Source organism: Dreissena polymorpha, chromosome 9 (assembly GCF_020536995.1).
Source record: "Dreissena polymorpha isolate Duluth1 chromosome 9, UMN_Dpol_1.0, whole genome shotgun sequence".
Classification (NCBI taxonomy): domain Eukaryota; kingdom Metazoa; phylum Mollusca; class Bivalvia; order Myida; family Dreissenidae; genus Dreissena; species Dreissena polymorpha.
In genome coordinates, this window is record NC_068363.1 from 87,019,750 (window position 1) to 87,035,997 (window position 16,248).

Below are 16,248 nucleotides of genomic sequence, written 5' to 3' on the forward strand. Positions count from 1 at the left end.
CGAAGCTTCGTAAAAATAGCAGCAAGCAAAGAGTTTTTAACACAATTAAACAATGTATATGTTCAAACCACTGCGAAGCAAATAGCTTATCACTAGACATCATATAAACTTGTTATTGTAAATTTATCCGTTTAAACGATTATATAAGATTAATACAATACATAATTTTTGATAGGCAGTATATCTGTTTACCATCGGATACTGGTTTATCGATTATAAGCGGGTACACACCATTGCATGTGACATGAAACGTGGCCAGATTATTTGTAATATATGGTATCATTGTTCGAAACTGGGTCACGTGGGGTAAAAAAAACAAGATCATATTTATCGCTCAATGTTCATGAAACTTGGTGAGAACATTTGTCCTAACTGAAATCCGGCCTATTTCGACATTGGGTCACGTGGGGTCAAAAATTACTTCTGTGGTTCCATGTAATAATAATACTTGCGAATACTGTAAAACGCTTGGGGACACTCTAGAGGAAGGCGGGCGCGCGCTTGGCGGATATATATCCGGAGCATAATTGAGTTTTTTTTCAATAGAAAATACGGGGCGTCGAATAACTTTAATGAGATGATAAGCAGGACAAACGAAAAAACGTCTCTAGTTGGGGGATCACATTCAAGTTCAAAAGTGACATTTTGTTAATAACTACTTGACACTTTGTCCGGAAAATAAATTTTATCCAGAATTGAAGTACTTACATTTAACTGGAAGTAAATAATCAACGTGTTACAACGAAATGTCGAGAACAAAAACAAGGTCAGTAGTTCAATGTCACAATTCAAGATCAAAGATAAGATTTAGGAAATGTGTACTTGAAACTTTGTCCGTAGCCCTACTTTTCCCATCATGTATAGATTTTCAAAAAAGGGTACAACATTATGAGCTGAAAAGTCACGTAGATGAAACTGGTTACTAAGACCAATGCCAAGGTCAAAATGTACGGTCAAGGTAATATTTAGGTTTTTTAACAGCAGGCATATAATTTTTATGTAATTTATGTTGATAATGAGACAGAGTGTCGCATGCAAGACTGGGTCCTTAAGTCCAAGATCACGGTCACAAATAACGGTCAAATGTCAAATATCGGAAATTGGCTCTTAACAATTTATCGCAACTTTGTCCAGCATCGATGGATTTTCATCGATGGATTGTCATTAATAGCAAAATGGGTTTAAGTGTCGGGCGGAAAAAACAGGTCCATAGATCGAAGGTCAAGATAACATTTATTTATCTGAGGTCAAATTAAGGTATTGTTATTAGTATGGATGGATTTTCATAAGATTTGTCACAAGCGTACAGTATAATGAGCTAAAGTGTATCGCGCAAGCACATAATCACTGTTACCAAGATCAATGTTACAATTTAAAGTAAGTTTTCAATTAAGGTATTTTCAATTTACTTAAAAAAGTAGTTTTTGTGACGTAATGTCGCACACAAAAGCGGATTAATTTGTCTTAAATAAAGGTCACAATTAAATATCAAAGGCTAATCTTTGGAAAAAGTACTTAACAATGACTGGAGTATAAGTTTGTCTGGCATCAATGGATTTTCAATTAAATTGGCAAACATGATAAGCATAATTGGACGTAGTGTTAGGCAAAATAATCAGGTCACTAGGTGAAAGGTCGACGTCCTGAATCAAGTTCAAAAGTCTTATCATAGACTTACTCAATTTAGTAAATAAGAAATAATTTTGCAGAAGTTACAAGCTTACTGAGGTACTTAAACTATACATCTTAGTCGACGGTTTAGGTCAGAATTTTACGTCAAAGGTAAAAGAAGACTAAACAGATGTAATTTGTCAAATCAAACCTGATTTTTTTTTCCATAACGATTGCAATCTTGTTAGTCAATAATTACACTATATACTACTTTAATTGTAGCCGTAATGGAAACTTATGCAGAGAAGGGGAAGACTCATAAAAAGGAAACAATTTCTTCGGACGTTTTTCATGAATTGATGATCGACGACCCAGAAACAAATAAATAAAATATTCATATTCAATTTCATGCGAAAGATAATAGTAAACCACTTCAATTATCTGGGCAGACACATTTACTACAGCATCGGAGATCAGGCACAAAATCAAGGCGTTTCTAAATGAGTCTTCATTATGCTGTAAACAGTACGCCCTGAATGCCAAGACCAACGCAGTGGTACAAATCTATTGGTTAAAGCAAAAGAAATGTCAATCAATAATCAGCGAACAACGGTTTTTTTTTGTTGGATTAAACGAAGAAAATAGCAGGGATACCATGCGCAATTAAAGCCGCTAAATGAAATATGTGAATACATTAATCATCGAAATGCAGAAACTTTGCGAGCCTTGTACAGCAAACAAAAAATCCATGCATGCGAGTTTCTTTTGCCCCGAATGCGAAAATGAATTTCTTTGTGAGACATGCGGTAAACATCACACTAGACAAAAATCAACACGAACGCACTTATTACAAGATATAAGCAAGTACATGGAGGCTGAAAAAGCAGAAGTAACACAAAACCAAAATCTCTGCGAGCCTTGCGCATCAAACAAAAAAGAAAGAGCTGCGTTCTATTTTTGCCCCGAATGCGAAAATGAATTTCTTTGTGAGACATGCGGTAAACATCACACTAGACAAAAATCAACACGAACGCACTTATTACAAGATATAAGCAAGTACGTGGAGGCTGCAAAAGCAGAAGTAACACAAAACCAAAAACTCTGCGAGCCTTGCGCATCAAACAAAAAAGAAAGAGCTGCGTTCTATTTTTGCAACGAATGCGAAAATGAATTTCTTTTTGAGACATGCGGTAAACATCACACTAGACAAAAATCAACACGAACGCACTTATTACAAGATATAGGCAAGTACGTGGAGGCTGCAAAAGCAGAAGTAACACAAAACCAAAAAAATTGCGAGCCTTGCGCATCAAACAAAAAAGAAAGAGCTGCGTTCTATTTTTGCAACGAATGCGAAAATGAATTTCTTTGTGAGACATGCGGTAAACATCACACTAGACAAAAATCAACACGAACGCACTTATTACAAGACATAAGCAAGTACGTGGAGGCTGCAAAAGCAGAAGTAACACAAAACCAAAAACTCTGCGAGCCTTGCGCATCAAACAAAAAAGAAAGAGCTGCGTTCTATATTTGCAACGAATGCGAAAATGAATTTCTTTGTGAGACATGCGGTAAACATCACAATGTACAGAAATCAACTCGAACGCACAAGTTGCAAGATATAAATATGCACTCAGAAGTTGCGAATATTAAATTCATCAACAAACAAAATATATGCGAGCCTTGCAAAGCAAACCAGAAAATAAGTATTGCATGCTTCTTTTGCGCCGAATGCGAACATGAACTTCTTTGTGAGACATGCGGTAAACAGCACAATGTACAGAAAGTGACTCGAACACACATATTGCAAGATATAAGTCAGTACATGGAAGCGGAACATAAAGAATATCAGAAAATTCAGAGACTTTGCGAACCTTGCGCAGCAAACGACAAATCAAGTGCTGCGTTTTTCTTTTGCGCTGAATGCGAAAATGAATTTCTTTGTGAGCAATGCGGCAAACATCACAATGCACAGAGATCAACAAGAACACACAAATTGCAAGATATAAGTCAGAACACGGAAACTGCTAAGACTGATGCCAAAAATAAAATCAAACTATGCGAGTCCTGCAGAGCAAACGAGCAATCTATCCCTGCGTGTTTCTTTTGCCCCGAATGCGAAAATGAATTTCTTTGTGAGGCATGCGGTATACATCACACTAGACAGAAATCAACACGAACGCACATATTGCAAAAAATAAACAAGTACGTTGAGGCTGCAGATGCAGAAGTAACCAAAAACCAAAAACTGTGCGAGCCTTGCGCACCAAACAATCAATCCATTCCTGCGTGTTTCTTTTGCTCAGAATGCGAAAATGAATTTCTTTGTGAGGCATGCGGTAAACATCACACTAGACAAAAATCGACACGAACGCACTTATTACAAGATATAAGCAAGTACGTGAAGGCTCCGATTGCTGAAGAAACCCAAAACCAAAAACTGTGCGGCATTTGCACAGCAAACGAGAAAGTAAGTCCTGCATGCTTCGTTTGCAACGAATGCGAAAATGAATTCCTCTGTGACGCATGCGGAAGGCATCACAACAAACGCAAATCAACGCACACATTGCAAAACATTTGCAAGTACTTGACAGTTGCGAATGCTGACGTCACCAAAACCCAAAAGCTATGCGATTTTAGCACGGTAAACGAGAAGACTGAGGTAAATTACCAAGCAAGTTTGACTGTTATCATTAATATTATTATTGTTATTATTGTTAAAATAATAATAATAATAATAATAATAATAATAATAATAATAATAATAATAATAATAATAATTATTATTATTATTATTAGTATTATCATTATCATCATTATTATTATTACACAAAAAAGATGTGTGTATCATTCAATAAGCATTTATGTTTGTCTTTTATGCCTGCATTTGATCTACATTTGATTGAAGCGTAAAAGACGCGCGTTTGGTTTGTCTGATTATTATTATTATTATTAGTAGTATTAGTATTATTATTATTATTATTATTATTATTATTATTATTATTATATTATTACTACTATTATTATTATTATTATTATTATTATTATTATTATTATTATTATTATTATTATTATACAATGGATATTAAAATATATTTTTAGAATACACCTGGAAAGCCGTCGGCTAGCGAAGAAGGTTCCGATACCATTACCCTGACGTGGGATAAACCATCTGCGTTCAAGAATGGAGATCATTTCCAGATAGCGTACAGAGAATGCACGGAATCTAGGTGGAAGATTTGCCAAGATAATGTTGAAATAAACAGATTTGAATTAACCAACCTAAAATCCGACTCACAGTTTCTGGTTCGCACTCGGGCTATATGTAATGGCTACGAAAGTAATTACAGCAAAGAAAGTGATATAGTGACTACTAGGAAATCTCCAGCTTCGCTACTTGTCACCTTCTTAATTTCTCTTAGCCCTGTCGATGTATTACCTGTCCAATATGTATTACCCATGACAAAAGTCAAGGCCGCAAGAAATGGAATCGGAAAAACAAGGAAATTTGAACTTGGTATGATTATGCAATGACATATTGATTTGCACTGAAATGTTAATTAGTGCGTATTGGCATGTGTTTGACGGTGGACTTTTAATTTGCAGGGTCACCAATAAAAGGAAAACGGCAGGAGAAGACAATTTTACTAGTTGGTGAGACAGGAACTGGAAAAAGCACACTCGTTGAAGGCATGGCTAATTTCATACTTGGTGTAAATTGGAATGATGAATTTAGATTTTCTATTGCATACCCACACGATGAAGAAAGACATACATGTGTTTATCAGGTACATATAAATACGTTTACTATATGTATTTATTTATAAACAAATATTTGACAATTAAATATCCAGTAAGCGGGTTTTCACACATTGTATGGATAAACGGCCACCGGAAAAACTTTGCGAAACCGAAATTTCGCAAACTTAAGTACCCTTTTTCTTAAAGATTTGCTACTTTGAGACATAGTATGCGATAAAAGTCTTATCGTTGATTAATAATTGGTTATTTTCACTCAAAAAACGCGTTTTCTTCACTATGAAATTTATAAGCAAAGTTGGGGTTCCCATGGGATTTTTGCATTTTCCCATGGGATTTTCGATTTTCCCATGGGATTTTTTCTCCCATGGGATTTTTTTTCTCCCATAATTTGCAAATGGGAGAAAAATCCCATGGGATTTTGAACATTTTAAAAAACGTGTTTTATTTGCGTTTGCAAGTATTTTAACGTTATTTTAGGACTGTATATCGGTTTTATGCCAATTATATATAAAAATATTTAGTAATAAAAAAATCCCATTTTAAAATGGGAGAAAAAAATCCCATGGGATTTTTTTCTTATTTTGAGAGATTTATTCATGAAACTTTCAGAAACATCATATTTTATGAAATGATGAACAACTACGATATTTTAATGCGTTTAGTCGTGTTTAAAAAAAAATAAATAAATCCCATGGGATTTTTTTCCCATGGGATTTTTTCTCCCATGGGATTTTTTCTCCCATGGGATTTTTTCCAATGGGATTTTTCAGTTTCGTAAGCCGAATAAGTTTCTTAATGCGAAAAACAACAATAAAGGAAATAATAATTGTAATTTTGAATAATAAATTGAATAATATAAATAACATGAATATTTTTAAAATGAGTTACAATTAAAGGTTTATGCTAGTAGAACTTATCATTTCTTGTTCGAGCAGATGGTTGAGTCCAATTGGTGAGTATGCCAGCTTAGAACCAGTATAAATGCATCGCAGACAGACAACGCTGTCATACTGTAAACACCGCTGAGTAACAATCTTTATTGCATTTCATTTTGCAACAGAAAATGAACTCCGTAGTATAATTGATCTTATATATGCCCTCTGCTTTTGAAAGCGTGCAACACATTAACATAACAATAAGTCCATGCCAAAAACTATGTGCAAATTCCATTCAAAGCTATATACACATTATAAAGGTCAGATGACCCGCGTCATGCGAAAATGGGTCTTATGTCATATGCGGCCGAAGTTGGTCCATCCTAGCTTGTCCAACCGCGCAGTCTGGTCAGGTAATACGCTGACTGATATATAAAGTCAAGCCATGATTCGTGGTCTCATATCCAAACTCGGTAGCTCCTGTGCGAAACTTTCACCGGAAACGACGGCACCGAGACGGGCGCTCGAACTTTGCGGATGCGCGTTATATGTTATATATAATAGCGCGATGTGTTTTTTCTTGCCTCAAATTAGTAAGCCCAATCAGCGTTTTATTGTGTTCTTTGCTTCTACTATTAACAAGAACTTCAACTGATACGAACATGAATTTTATTTTAATATGTTTATTTAATGCTCGGAAAACTCATTGTATATTTAGACTACTACTTATAAAACAAAGTCGGGTTTTCAACATCTGTTTTCGGCATAAAAATTGTTATTCCAAACCAGATTTTACGCACTTTACTGTACAAAATACCGTTAGGGCCACCGTGGTTACTCATTAAAATCCAGAGGGCGAGAATGCGAGAACGCGAAAGTACGATGACGACAGTGCGACAATACGATGGCGACAATGCGTTCGTACGATTGCGAAAACGCGCTAGTACGATGACGACAATGCGACAGTGCGACAATACAATGGCTGCAGTGCGATAGTACGGGGCGACAATGCGATAGTCATATCGTACTGTCGCCGTGGTATCATCGCAATGTCGCCATCGTTCTATCGCATTGTCGCCATCGTATTGTCGCACTGTCGCCATCGCATTTTCGAATTGCCGCCATCATACTATCGCGTTATCGCATTGGCACCATCGTACTATCGCACTGTCGGCTATCGCCATCGTATTGTCGCACTGTCGTCATCGTATTTTCGCACTGTCGTCATCGTATTATCGCACTATCGAACTGTAGTATTGTCGCCATCGTACTATCTCACTGTCGCCATCGTATTGTCGCACTGTCGTCATCGCACTGTCTGATTGTCGTCATCGTATTATCGCGTTCTCGCATTGTCGCCATCGTACTATCGCATTGTCGCCATCGTATTGTCACCCTGTCATCATCGTATTGTCACATTGTCGCCATCGTACTATCGCGTTCTCGCGTTCTCGCCCTCTGAATTTTAATGTGTAACCACGATGGCACTAACGGTATTCCGTAATACTGCTAAAGCACAGCATGATTAGGTCACTCCCAATGCTCAAATCTCTATGTCTATTTTAGTAACAACACATGTCTATGGAAGGATATTTAGGTAAAAGTTACATCATTCGTGGTGAATATTTACATTATGCGTGATGTTTATTCTAACATGCTTCATGACAGTTCCAACATGCTTGTTCTCTATCGGTTATACTTGATGATTGTTTCAACATGCTTGGTGACTATCCAATGTGTGTGTGTTCATTATTCCTGAAACCAGTCATAATCGGTTTTGCCACTAAGCGTCATTAACAACGGCAGTTAGCAACAGGCAGTAAGCAGAATGCAAGTTACTAAATTATGACATCAGGTGGCGCGCGTTTATTTTCCGTATGTTGAATAAATTACTTTTCGGAAAAAAAAGCGAAAACATCCGAATCATTTTGACTAGTAAACTGAATAAGCTGAATTAGTTCCCTTCGTTATATAATCTCCATTAAACTAAATACGTTCATTATTGCCATGAAGACCAGTAAGTTTACACAATGAATTGACTGCCGTGAATGTTTTTGATATTTGTAAGATGCAATTGGCACTCAAGAAATTATACATGTATTTTATTCAGAACATAACGGGGCTGATGTGTTGGAATTGTGGCCCTTCCCTAGTCCAAATAATTACAGTAGACGTAATCTACCGATGTGCATTGCATATCGACCTCATATTTATAAAGTAGCCCAAACCCCCATTGCCACAGACCTGTGCGTGAAACTTTCAGATTTCTCTAGTCTGTTTACCATGCAATAATTACAATTTCTATAAACACATATTTATCATTTTATGCTCAGGTTTATATCCAGTAGGGATAAAGATATACAATAATTGTTTATCATTTTATGACTATATAATGTCTGTGGTATACAGAGAAACCTGAAAGTTACAAGTACTCGTGTCTAGTACTGTACAACTATTGTACTCCTCGTTGAGAAAACAACTTCTTCATCTACATGTATTAAAATATCATAAAACATAATTTTCAATCAAGTTGGAAAAATTCAATAAATAAATGTCATATAAACAGGTTTGTCATGAACGTTGACGTCGCTCTTGGTTACCAGAAAAATTCCCACGCACGGATTTCAACCGTCATTGTTTACAATCAATTAAGTGCATAAGTACTTGAATTTGTATAGTGTTTTTTTTAAAGTGTCCAGCTACAGGTGGTTAGCGTGTGGCTATAATACTAGTTAGTGAAAACATATTTTGGAATGATAAGTAATCATATTATAACGAAAAATCAACTTTTCTTAAAAAAAATAAGTTAAATATATATTCAACAAGGTATCCAACTCGAAATCATCCGAAAACGGGATGCATCGTTTTAAACAGCCATTACTTCATCAATTTTGCAGCGATTTTCACGATCTTGGTCTTATTCAACGCAGAAATAAATTTCCTTTCTGGAAATGTATATGTCTTGCAATATTTTTACAAATACTGGGTCAACTTTTAAAAAATAACACGATACACAACTCGCGTGACCCAGCTGTGATCGATCAGACAGTATTCATGACTGAAATCTTCAAGGGGAAATGGGCATTTTCCCTGCAAAGTTCACGAACCTCGATACCATAATTCAATAAAACGTATGAAAAAAACATTCTTACCGTGCTTGCCGTAGAATTATGCATCAAAACTAACTGTCCAGCGCATTTTCAAACCTTTGTTTACATACATTTCAACCAACTGACATTTTAAACACAAGAGTGATTTCATTGCTCCAATGCGGAGTTGTGTCTTTACAACTGGAGATTTCATTCATAAATACGGTCTGATCGATAACAACTGGGTCAAGCGAATTATGTATAGCTTTATTTCTTAAAATTTGACCCAGCATGTGTAGAAATATAACAAAATATATACATTTCCTAACAGGAAATTCATTTCTGCGTTGAATAAGACCGGGTCATGAAAATCGCTGCAAAATTAATTTAGTAATGGCTGCTCAAAACGATGCACCCCGTTTTCGGGTGATTTCGAGTTGGATACCTTGTTATATATAAAACGGTAGTGATTTTTTTTTATATAGAAAATTTGATTTTTCGTTTTAATATTATTATTTATCATTCAAAAAGATGTTTTCACTAATTATTATCATAGCCACACGCTAACCACCTGTGTGTCCAGCACGTGTGCCGGGAGAACAGGGCTTAATGTATTTTTTGTTAAGCTCTATAATATTTATATCCAATCTGTATGAAAAAATGTCGGTGAACATTATTCCGGTGTTAATTTTTGAAAATATTGAGGCATTCGTTAATTATGGATCGAAAACGGAACATTAATCCGCAAAAAAAAACACCGGGCATATTGCATATTAGATCGGACACATGAAATTATTTCGAAAGAAAGCAATAAGAGTTTCAATTCTACATGAGTAAGTCTCGCTGTGCACGATTACGCTCTTACTGCTCGTATATATTTGACTCTTGGCAAATACCTAGTGTTTTATTTTGCTTAATCTAAATTGTGTCATGCATCTATATGTACTTAAAGCAGCATGACCAACAGCTCTTTCATATGTGAAAGAGATTGACACGAAATACCTACCCATCTATAATAAAGTTTATATGTGCACTTCAATATTATAGTTTTAAAGCATTTTATGTGGTGCAATATAAAAGTACTCTAGTAAATTTGAAATTATGTAATCGATTTCCTCTCAACATACATGCAAAGTTCCAGATAACTTTTTCAGCAAAATCTTGGTTTACACTCTATAATAATCCAGCCTTAAAGCCTATTATTAATTCTTTTTTTTCAGGTAAATATAATTTTTGGCACATCCGCATTTAGGTTTATAGTCTAAGAAGAACTAATGACAATTGCCGGGTTACAGCAGACTTTTTGCGATAAAAGGACCAGATAATGGAAAACGTTCGGCTTTTCGACTGTTGTAAAGATGGTCTGTTATTCAAAATAACGTTAAAGTGCTGTTGATTTCATAATTGTAATGAGGGCCTAGACGAGTGGGAACTCATTGATAAAATGTTTACATTATATGCATTGATATTGAGTTTTACGCATGATCACACATTTTGAATTCTTATTTTATTTTTCCAATGTGTAACCGTACGCACAGAATTTAAGTCTACTTTTTTACTAAATTTAATTCAATTTTTTACGACTTTAAGCGTCTTATCTGGAGCTCTGCATACATGCATTAGTAGCATATATTGAAATATATCCATAGACTTTCTTTGGTTATTGAAGGTAAATTACTGTACAAAAATTATGGTTAGTCATTAACCAAAAAAAAGTCTACAAACACGCGGTTAATTTCGGTTCAGTAGCAAATATCTTACAAAGGTGCGCAACTTCTCCTATAACATAAAATTTCCGTTATACGCCGTAAATTTCCGTAGTCCTCCGTAGCATTTCGGAATGACTGTCAATTGACATCATTGTATCATGCATGATAGTATGTTGCTTTGTGCTTGGGTGAAACTCACATCTTACCATCGCGTTAATTTATTAAACGCATTAATATTTGATTTCATTATGCACTGCGCCTATTGCACAAGTCTCTCTGCACAAACCAACATACACATATGCAGCATGCAATTAACGAACAAGAATGTTGCATCTGTACACATGCATGATACCATTAAGCAGAATGTAAATAGACATTGGACATCAGGCAAGATGTAAGTGTCATCAAGCATGAAAAGGTGTCTACATACTAATTGAAAGTACCATCAAGAATCATGACACAGTCACAAAGAAGGATGTAATTTTTACCTAAATACCCTTCCATATTTGTCGGCACTGTGTGTTTGCTTAATTTCACTGAAGAACGTCTACTGGTAAATCTTACAAAAAAAGTGATAAATAAGACTGAGTAGCAATTTTTTCGGCGTTGCTGTTTAACGTCAAATTTGGCCTTTCAACGAACTTCTTAAAAGCCCATTGAATTTTAATGAAGAAGTTTCCCGCTTGTAGGTCCGAATGAATTAAAACAAATTTTGCAATTGGCAATTTGATAGAAATCCCCATAAAACATTGCACATAGCTTTCTGCAATAAACAGGCCACATTGAACGCATTCACGATATCCAACAGCTCTCTTTGCAAAGACCTATCTAGTGTTTCTTGGCCTTGTAAGATCTATAATTAGAACATCGTCACCTAAACATCTACTAATAGAAGAGCATATTTTGGGGAAACAAATTCAATAAGAGTATAAAACGTCCACGATCAATAATGTGTAGTTTGTTAAAGATATCACGGCAGTAAAAACATAGCACTTTAAAGAGACCACAATCTGGTACATTTGGTCAATTGTTGCGTCCGTGGCGGACAATACATTTTTAAAAAGAAAGCGTACAAAAAAGCAAACACAAAGTTCTTCGTAAGCATGTTTTAATCTTAAAAACACATAATCGACAGTCATTCCAGTCAAATACAATACTAACAGTCAGCACTCTAGAGATCAAAATTGCGGATATAAATATTTAATTCAGGGATATCAAGTGTATCAAGTTCGAATTCCGGAAAAAATAGCCGGTAGTCTGGGGCATTAGGTCCCTTACAGGGATAAAAGGTAAATCCCCGCCCGAGCCGTAGCTAACTGATTTATTGTAGTCTTTCTAGTTGCAATTTCTGGTGAGTACAATGCGGAATATTACGGATATTTGCAACATGTCGAAGATTTTCGGAAAGTAGCGAAGAGGTTTTCGTCAGTTAATATTCATGTCTGTGCCGGCCGCTAACTTATCAGAATCAATAAAAAAGAACCAGGAAAAATCGGTACCGATCGCAAATTTCCGGAATTCCGATAAAGCTTCAACATAATTTGTTCTCAAATGATCGCGTACTCGAACGAATCTGTCCCTACGCCTCCAACTCCCTTTAAATCTCATCGGACGTACATTGATCTCAAAATCTATCCTTGACGACTCAAATCATATTTCCTGAATAGTTTGGCCTATTGACGTCCCTGTAATTATAACAATGGTCTTTTGGATAAACACCGCTAAGTTGTTGCAATATAATAACCGTTTAAAATAGTTACCGGTTTTCATTTAATAAAATGATTAAGTCATATTCGAGATTTCAGCGATTGCCAATATTTTGCTTTTGTTTCTCATAAGCATATGGTGCTTGGTATCTGCTATTGACTCCTATGTAGATTGCAAATATTACATAACCCTTACAGCGGCCGAGCGCAGATATCTGCATTTGGCCGCTAAAAAGAAAAATCTTTGCGCATTAATTTAATTCAAATCTCATTATCATAATCAAAATCATCATCATCGTCGTCGTCGTCACTACTACCACCACCACCATCATCATCATCATCATCTTCTTCTTCTTCTTCTTCTTCTTCTTCTTCTTCTTCTTCTTCTTCTTCTTCCTCCTCCTCCTCCTCATCATCATCATTAACAACAACAGCAACACCAACTTAACATCATCATCAAACAACAATAAACATCGGTAGCATACAATGTGCTTCATCAACCATACATAATTATATGCGTTAAAACACCATAATAGAACAGCATGAATGAAGCTGTCTATTACTCTTTTATATTTCCTATACCAATATTTTTTTTTCGTTAATTGAAGGACTAGTTGAAATCTTCTATAAAAGCCCTCCCACCCCCCAAAAATAAAAAAAAATAAAACATAATAATAATAACCCTAGCAAACAACAATAAACATAGGTTAGTTAGTATACACTGTGCTTAAGCAACCATGCATAATGAATGTTTATGACTTCGGACCGTTGTGATCAAATTTAAAAAAGCAAGATGGTATGTATGCGGCACACAACACATAGATAATTATAGTTTTATACCTTAAACGTAGTTCATCAAAATAAAGATAAGTTATTATCTATGTAATACTTAAATTAGGTTTATAACGTATGCATATTTGTCTAAAACTTGTGAAATGTGATTCGTAAGCCGACGACAACATTATCATTCGGACCCTTCTCCCCACCTAACAATCGAGATTAAACACCTGTGGAGATCCCGATCTTATCAATGAATAAACCGGTTCAATGATGTCAAGTCAAATAAAACATACTATTACTATCCAAATAAATATCTATCAAAAAATGTAAATTGATATACCTACTTAACTAAAACTAAACTTAAACGATTAGCAAGAAAAATATATAAAGAAGAAGCAGGCAAAGTAGACAAATTAATTGTAACATATGTTTTCTCAGTCTCCCACTGTTGAACAATATAAATAGTATTTATCGCCACCCCAAAAGGGATCTTTATCACACGTTTGGCTCAACTAATATATAATTGTGACAGGACAAACTGTCAACAAATACCTTGTTAATGTTTTATACATAACTCCAATCAAAGGTCAACTTCCAAGGAAACTGCGGCATGTTAAAACTGTTGATTATGACAAAATGTTGTTTAGTACAAATCAGTACAATAGCGTCTGTTATGTGGCCTATACTAATCCAGTTAAATAAAACTTTAATCGCAGAAAAGTTTAGATTCTTAACACCTTTAAAGGGGCCTTTTCACAGATTTTGGCATTTTTTTAACTTATTCATTAAATGCTTTATATTGATAAATGTTAACATTGGATCATAAAAGCTCCAGTAAAAAAATCAAGAAAAAAAAAAAAAAAGGAAATGTACATTGCCCGGAGCAGGGTTCGAACCAGTGACCCCTGGAGTCCTGGCAGAGTCCTGTAGTATAAACGCTTATGCCTACTGAGCTATTCCGCCGAGTACACATTCTCGACGTATTTTATACCTTATATAAGCACTCTTCGTAGTTTCACAAAATTTAACGACAAAAACAGAACTCTCCAAATTATTCAATCGTTTCGCGTTGCAACGCTTTATAATTTTTAGGTTTTAAAATCGTCAAAAGATGCATATAATGGCTATATTAGAGCATGGTTAATGTTCAGTATTACTGTTTCCTCACAAATATCATAACTAAAACGAAAACTTACGAATCTGAAACAACTTTTTTCAATTTTGTCAATTTACCAAAGCGTGAAAAGATCCCTTTAAGAAAATATATATAACAGTTCTTTCCTGTTTTAACAAAATGATACATTTAAAAATAAATTATGAAGCATCGCTAGCAATATTAGAAAGAGAAGTAGAAGGAGAATTATTATCAATAGTAGCAGTAGCAGCAGCAGCAGCAGTAGCAGCAGTAGCAGAATCAGTAGCAGTAGCAGTAGCACTAGCAGTAGCAGTAGAAGTAGCAGTATCAGTAGCCGTATCAGTAACAGTAGCAGCAGCAACAGCAGCAGAAGCAGCAGCAGCAGCAGTAGCAGTAGCACTATCAGAAGCAACAGCAGCAGCGGCAGTGGCAGCGGCAGTGGCAGTGGCAGTAGCAGTGGCAGTAGCAGTGGCAGTAGCAGTGGCAGTAGCAGTGGCAGTAGCACTATTAGTAGCAGCAGCAGCAGCACTGGCAGCGGCAGTGGCAGCGGCAGTGGCAGTGGCAGCGGCAGCGGCAGTGGCAGCGGCAGTGGCAGTGGCAGCGGCAGCGGCAGTGGCAGCGGCAGTGGCAGCGGCAGTGGCAGTGGCAGCGGCAGCGGCAGCAGTAGCAGTAGCAGTAGCAGTAAGAGTAGCCGAAGCAGTAGCAGTAGCGGCTTTTTGCTTTTTTGTTTTAGAAGTGTTTGTCGTATAAGAAGAACGCAAGGAAGACAAATTAATTGTAACATGTGTTATCTTAGTCTCCGTTGTAGTAGTATTTGTTGTATCTACACAGCCATTTTTCAGTCACCTGAGAGACATGTTTTTATAAGAGATTTAATTGTGGACCAATACATCGTGTATTAATATCAGTGTACCCACTGGGACACCACATGGGGCGAGGATTAACAGATAAACTAGGCCTTCAACTAATTATGCGCCTAGAGGCAAACAATACTATAACTTACTGATAATTTTAGGATTGGGATGTGTTTGTATCTTATTTGAAATTAGCTAGCTTAATTCAAAAACTAATTATAGCCTCAATATTATCACAAGAACATCATCACATATTCATTGTGCAATATATAATCATATCACCATCACAATATGCCAGAGCGTTAGTATTTATTGTGCATACATATCCTACAGCAACATTTACAAAACTTATTACAAACCAACCGCCCAAGCTTTAATTAAGATTGATTTCAATTTATATTATGACATACATTAAAGATCACTGTCAATTAATTAAAAAATAGCTTGATGCTTCGTACTCAGCGATTTAAATAAAAGAAACGTTGCGTACACAATAATTGGGGTTAATAAAAAAAGTCTGCAAATAAAATAATCAAATTTAAATAATACTAGATTTAGTTTCAAATTGTCGCTCAAAAAATGTATCAGTTATATCAGTTACTAGGGAATCGATTTGTTTAATCTCCGCAATCCAATAATAATTTTGGTGTTTGTATGACAAATTAATAGCTATTCGTCATTGAATGTATGATACTCATAAAAATATTGAAACAATAACCACAAC

General features: G+C 35.6%; 1 protein-coding gene across 1 annotated transcript in view; it reads left to right on the top strand.

Annotated features, from left to right (window-relative positions):
• Positions 1-16,248, top strand: part of LOC127843598 (uncharacterized) — a 49,028-nt gene that overhangs the window by 17,116 nt on the left and 15,664 nt on the right. Inside the window, exons 2-4 of the mRNA XM_052373280.1 lie at positions 1,894-4,276; positions 4,717-5,131; positions 5,221-5,402. Coding sequence (XP_052229240.1) covers positions 2,288-4,276; positions 4,717-5,131; positions 5,221-5,402 — 2,586 coding nt within the window. The 5' untranslated portion in view covers positions 1,894-2,287. The remainder of the gene's footprint in view (positions 1-1,893; positions 4,277-4,716; positions 5,132-5,220; positions 5,403-16,248) is intronic.